Source organism: Mesoplodon mirus (genome assembly GCF_964341445.2).
Source record: "Mesoplodon mirus genome assembly, chromosome: 18".
Lineage (NCBI taxonomy): Eukaryota > Metazoa > Chordata > Mammalia > Artiodactyla > Ziphiidae > Mesoplodon > Mesoplodon mirus.
In genome coordinates, this window is record NC_138994.1 from 62,482,426 (window position 1) to 62,489,266 (window position 6,841).

The following is a 6,841-nucleotide window of genomic DNA, read 5'->3' on the forward strand; positions in this document are numbered from 1 at the left end:
TTCATTGCGGTGCGCGGGCTTCTCACTGCGGTGGCTTCTCTTGTTGCAGAGCATGGGCTCTAGGCGTGCTGGTTTCAGTAGTTGTGGCTTGTGAGCTCTAGAGCTCAGGCTCAGTAGTTGTGGCGCATGGGCTTAGTTGCTCTGCAGCATGTGGGATCTTTCCGGACCAGGGCTCAAACCTGTGTCCCCTGCGTTGGCAGGCAGATTCTTAACCACTGTGCCACCAGGGAAGCCCTGGATCATCTTGATTTGAAGATAATTTCAGGAGCAGCATTTTAAGGAAAATCCCAGCTAAAACATTTTAGCAATAACAAAGCTTGGGCTCAACATGATAATGCAACATTCAGTTATAATAGAAATATGTTTTATTATGGACAGTGAAACAGAAACAAAGAGAAAGTAGAGGTATCAACCATGTATTTCATGTCCTTTTCTAGAATAAACAATGTTTATTAGGAAGTTGTACCCCCATTTACAATAAGTATCAACAATATCATGAAATAGTGGAACAATTACTGTCCAAATACTGAACTCCTGTAACCAAAACACATTTTGTGTTCAAGAAAACACAGTATCACACACCAAAAAACACCCCATACACACCAAAACCAAAAATCAGCTCCAGTTTAGGACTGTACTGGCTGGAAAACACTTATTGTGTTACTGCTTTAAGAACCCCACGGAGCACCTTGTAACTCATCAACTGCACACTTTCCTTCGTAGGGAAACAAGGTCCTCTCTCAGTCACGTAGGCATATGGGAATCTCAAAACCCAGAGGCCATCAGGTGGGAGAGTGATTTCTTGTTTTTCTGGGTAGAATACTGGACATGGTGGTGGGCCTGGCTGAACCTGAAAAACACAGGTTATATGATTACTTTAATATATTTCAATAAGAAACACCTGAAAGATAAGTGCCTAAACAAAGGATAAGTTCACAGAGCACATAAGATTAAGCAGGTAATGTGTACATTCTTAACTCCAATCATATCTGATATTACATTAAATAATCTCAAATATTATCCTGCTTTTCTACAGATTTTTAACTCCAAGTTCTGCCTCTAACCAGATGACGTGAATTGATGGTGTGAACTGATTAACACACCTACAATCTGTTTTTCAAGAAACAGAATATTAGGTATGAGATATTTAAAATTAAGACCTGTTTAATTAGTTTGATACCCTGTACTTTTTTCATATAATCAAAACAAGCATCGGCATTTTTTGTTTGTCTGAGGACAAAAAGGGTTATATTTCTTACCTGAGGCATTAGTATTATCTGCAAAGGAGCATCAGGAACCACAACAAAAAGCCTCATAAGTTGAGCATAATGTGGTTTTAGCCCTCTACCCTGAGATGATGACAGAATATATAAGGGCATATCACTATTCAGGGCTTTTAAAGCTGATTCCTTGGGCCCACTTCCCATTACTTTCATTACTTTGTCAGGTCCTGAGCACATAAATCTTCGTCCTCGAGAGTCTTCATATTCAAAGCCCACAAATGCTCGCGCTATGTCATCTCGCCGTCTTCCTCTTCCCATTACAACTGCACTTCTCTTTCCAGGAATAGCTTTATTCGGAGCAGGCCAAGAATTTGTGTCTAAGTCTCCTTCATCTTCAGCCCTAGTCCTGATGACAATGTCCCAAGGCATAAGATAGTTTGTTCCTGGAATGAAGCCCTGTTGGTCCAAACCAGTATGAAAGTTATAAGACTTAGCAGGGCCTAGTTTAATCAAAGACCAGCTGGAGAATTTGGGTAGGAGACCTTTGGGGCAATTTGAGTGTAGCATGCCTGGGAGATATTCAACTGTGGATGCCTGCCGATCAACCAAGTTTGGTCTCTTCTCAGTTTTTACTTCTCCTTGACCATGAACTTCTGGATTATCTCCTACTTGTGGATCAGCTGGATAGGTACCTAAACTATCTGTGGATTGGCCTAAGCTCAAAGCTAAACTCAGGCTTGTGCTCTCTCCTTGGGTTTGAGGTTCTTTTTCTTTAAGTTTATCAGCATCTGCATCTGGAGGGGCAGGAGATGATTCGTTTTTGGCAGGAGCAGGATCTGGAGTACTTGGTTCAAATACTGGGAAATTGATGTGATCCAATTTTCCACAACATTTTTCTTCCAGAAGCTATGGAGGAAGGAAAAAAACAAACAAACTAATCCTGTGAAACTTTCACTGAAAACAACACATGCTTCACATTAAAAAGCAAGATCAACAGTTAATAGGTAAGCAAATAAGTATATATAAAGAAATTTCCCTTGTTAGATATCACACTGCAAGTCACATTTACTTATCTAGATATTTTGCTTCTGAAAAAATATATTTTTACTCAGATGGTCGTTAGCAAAAAAAAAAAAAAGAGAGAGAGAGAGAGAGAAGGAAAAAAATGTAGAGTCTACCTGATAAAAGTCATAGTTAGCTGCCTTGATATCAAAGGGATCATCTCGAGGTGCCTGTTTCCTTCCACAGTTACAGGCACCAGTGGATCGAGCTCGGCTATTGTGATACAGCACAGGAGGATTTCTATCAGGCTCTGGTTTTTCTCCTGGAAAATATAAGTCACTATTAATTTTACACACAATGCAGACCCAAATTTATATTGCATTCAATTGCACCTTAACCCCAAAATTTCTCCAACCAGTTCTTTGGAAATGAGAAGGGAAAAACCACCCAAAACACAAAAACTTGACTAAACACACCTAACAGAGGAAGCAAGTGAAAATACATGACATAATACATATTTTTAATCTAAACTTTTAGGGTCTCTAAGTAAAATTTATCATCATCATAGTGCCCATACATTTCATTATATTCATTTCAGTTAAACAAAAGGTAAAAATGTTAATATGAAATTCCTGAAACTTTGTATTATTTAATAGTTCTCATTTACTAATCCCCTAGGGTTCATTCTTTAAATACAAGAACATAATTAGTAGTCATAGCTGATTTTTCTTTTTACAGCAGGAGAAAAAACTTAAATCTGATGTACCTAAATTTCTGCAGGGCCCTCTTTTTAAAATGTCAATACATAATGAACAAACTCTCTTAAAACAAGAATAAAAACACAGCTCAAAGTTTTGATTTCAAAATACTGAGAAAATTTTAGCCACCTGATTTAGGTAAGGAGTGAAATTTATGTACACAGTGTTGATCAGTTAAACTCCTCTCCTCACAGAGCTGATGGCCATTGCTCCAAAACTTGTAGCAGTCCTCGTGTAACTGCATGGCATACTTGTGAAAGGCTGGACCCCTAGCATGTTGACTGTACACTCGAAGAGCCTGGGCAAGCTGATTCTTATGGACAGTCATTGTGTAATTATGAGGCAAATTTGACTGGTAGGCACTATGGGCCATCGGTAAAGCTTTTTGGCACCGGTTCTCTGAGAATTTTGTGTCAATATCCAAAAACCCTTCCAAGACTTTAATACTGCTTAAAATCTTAGACGTTAGCTCCCCAGTGGGAGAGCCCGGCTCCTCCTCTTTCCCATCGATAGCTACTTCATACAGTTTTGAAGCTGCTGAGATCCACTTCTGATAAGTAGGAAGTTCAAAATGGGAAGGCTGTGGGTTCCTGCCCACACTGTCATCAAAACCTTTCTTGCTTAGTACTAGCTCTACATGCTGCCATAGGAATTCCCGAAGAGTGAAATCCACTAGCTGCCCGGAAGAACTGGAACTGCTCGTGTCAGTGTGGAAAGAAAGCTGTTGTCGGCTGTGCTGCCTCATCACCTGGTATCGCCTGGACCCAGAAAGGGGCGCAGGGACCAGCAAAGATTCAGGGTCTTTCACAGTACAATGACTCCTAAGTTGGTCCAGCAACATGCCTACTGGGTCCTCCTCCTGGCTTCCAGGAACTATGTACACAAACGCCTGATTGGCAGGCACAGTAAAGAGGCAGTTGATACTCTGATTAGTCAAGACACGGCTCTTCCGGAAGATTCTATAGATCTGGTCTTCCAGGGCATGCTGCAGTCTCCTTTTGGGAGAATGCTTCTTGGGCTTCTCTGGATGAGCTGGGTCTTGGTTCCGAGGGGGTTCCACCTTGAGTGCTCCATTGAGTTGAAAGAGGAAAAGGAGTCTAGGTGGGCAAGGTCTGCAGTTTAGCTTCCAGTCTTTGCCAACGGGACAATCCTTAATGGCTGTTTTGAGGAGGGGCAGTACCTTCTGTCTCAGTCCATCCAGGGCTCTGAATACTCGATCGTAAGTGATGTCAAAGGAACAAGTGGGATGGACCAGAAGCAAGATGTGACAGACGGAGAAAAGGTAAAGGAGACTGAGGCACTGCAGTTTCTCTTGATGCTTCCAGAACTCGTGCGCTTCTGCATGAGGTAAAGGGAGGCCACCTCCAGCTTCCCCGCTCTGAAGAGCCCGACAAGCCCGGAGAAGTTGGGAATTGTCACAGATGGAAGTTAGAAGAAGATACAGAACTTTGCTTTCCTGGTTGTAATAGGCTTGCAGAAGGCTGTAGTCCTGGGAACCTGGCTCAGTTCGGTTCCCTTCCGCGACAGCTACACCTCCCCGAACTGGATCCCCGGACCCGGCGCCAGGGTCCCCGGCTCCACCAGCCTTCCCGATGACCCCAGCCTCGGTCCTGATTCCAGGCCCCGAGTCTCCAGGATCTTGGTGGCGAAAGAGGGGAAAAACCTGTCGGTCGCACACGGTGTTCACAAGTGAAAACTTCTCGGAATTCAGGCGCAGAGCCGTCTTGCCGAAGATTCCCACCACGCAGATCTCATCCTCCCGCCAAGGAGGCTCCGGTCCGCCAGCCGCGCCCCCACCACCCTCTGTAGGGGGCCCCTCGGGACTTTCAGAGCCTGTCCAGGCTGAAGCGCCCATTAGAAGCTCTCTCAAACTGACAGGACCCGCCATGGTGCGGAGACTACTATAGCGTTCTTCCGGTCCCTCCGGTAAACAGAACCGGCTCTCGTCCAAGTTTGAAATCCCTCCTCCGCTTCTTCAGTTCCTGCTTTCCTCTCACTTTAGGTTCCGCCTCTCGCTTCTCCTGTCATAGTTTTCCACCAAGGTTTTATTTACCTAGTCCTACAGCACAGCTGATTTAAGATTTTCCTTAACCGGAGACTGTAGGAATTGAAATATCAGAAAGACATTTAGAAGCAGTTAGGGCTTTTTGTTTGTTTGTTCTTCTTGATAGACAAAACGTTTAATGAATGTTAAAAGTTACAAAATCACTTTAGTGAAAAGGAGAGCTGTGTTTGTGACAATTCTAAAATAACAATAATTACATGCAAGATAAAGGCAGAAGTAAGTGGTTTTGAAAAGGAGTTATATTCACACTATGCTAGATTTAATTCTTGTTAAATATTTATAGAGCATCTACAACAGGTTTATTGTCCTCACCACATTTAACCTCTTAATCCTTTCTACATTGTATTTTCTTTCTGACATACAACTACTCACCCACCCACTCATCTCACCTCCAACTTTCTTTTCACTACCAGTAGTGATTTTATTTTATTTTTATTGAAGTATAGTTGATTTACAATGTTGCGTTAGTTTCAGGTGTACATCAAAGTGATTCAGTTATACATATTTTTTTCTGATGCTTTTCCATAATAGCTTATTACAAGATATTGAGTATAGATAGTTCTCGGTGCTATACAGTAAATCCTTGTTATTTATCTATCTTATATACAGTGCTGTGTATCTGTTAATCCCATACTCCTAATTTACCACCCCTCCTTCTTCCCCTTTGGTAACCATAAGTTTGTTTTCTATGTCTGTGAGTCTATTTCTGTTTTGTAAATAAGTTCATTTGTATTTTTTTTAGATCCCACATATAAGTGATATAATATTTGTCTTTATCTGGTTTACTTCACTCAGTATGATAATCTCTAGGTCCATCCATGTTGCTGCAAATAGCAATATTTTATTCTTTTTTATAGCCAAGTAATATTCCATTATGTGTGTGTGTGTGTGTCATATATATGTCACATATATATGATATATATATATATGCCTCATCTTCTTTATTCATTCATCTGTTGATGGACACTTAGGTTGCTTTCATGTCCTGGCTATTGTAAATAGTGCAATTGGGGTGCATGTATCTTTTCAAATTAGAGATTTCATCTTTTCCAGGTATGTGCCCAGGAGTGGGATTGCTGGATCATATGGTAACTCTATTTTTAGTTTTTTTTAAGGAACCTCCATAATGTCTTCCATAACGGCTGCACCAATTTACATTTCGACCAACAATGTAGGAATGTTTCCTTTTCCCCACATCCTCTGTAGCATTTATTATTTGTAGACTTTTTGATGATGGCCATTCTGACCGGTGAGAGGTGATAACCTCATTGTAGTTTTGGTTTGCATTTCTCTAATAATTAGCAATGTCGAGCATCTTGGAAGCAGTTAGTTTGCAGTTCAATGAATAAAAAAATTCCACAAAAAAGAGTGTCAAATGACTCTTCTAAAAGTAGGAAACTGTTTCACTTTAAGCTCCAGAACCTTGTTATACAAGGTGTAGTCTGCAGCCCAAAGAAGGAGCTTGTTAGAAATGCAGAATCTTAGTCCCCACCCCAGACCTACTAATCAGAACATGAATTTCAATAAATCCTAATGATTTGTACACACTTTATAGTTTAAGAAGCATCACTTTAAAAACATCTTTCAAAGCAAGGTGAACAGATTTCTTTCTTGACTCCATATCATTGGAAAAAAAGGCAGGGATTTTGAAAGGTTTATGGAATACAACAACAATAAAAAATTATCAAACTCAGAAGAATATATACCAAAATGTTTAAAACGTGTTAGGATTTGTTTAATTTTTTTCTTTACTCTTTTCCCTGCTTTTTTAAAAAATGGATTTTTTTAGAGTA

At 40.6% G+C, this 6,841-nt stretch overlaps 1 protein-coding gene across 1 annotated transcript; it reads right to left on the reverse strand.

Annotated features, from left to right (window-relative positions):
* Nucleotides 1–347: 347 nt before the first annotated feature.
* On the reverse strand, nt 348–4,892 carry SMG8 (SMG8 nonsense mediated mRNA decay factor). The gene is made up of 4 exons (XM_082605033.1): nt 3,113–4,892; nt 2,402–2,547; nt 1,260–2,129; nt 348–850 (listed from the first exon to the last, which is right to left on the reverse strand). The coding sequence occupies exons 1-4, from the start codon at nt 4,869–4,871 to the stop codon at nt 653–655; spliced, it is 2,973 nt and encodes a 990-aa protein (XP_082461159.1). The 5' UTR covers nt 4,872–4,892; the 3' UTR covers nt 348–652.
* Nucleotides 4,893–6,841: the final 1,949 nt, after the last annotated feature.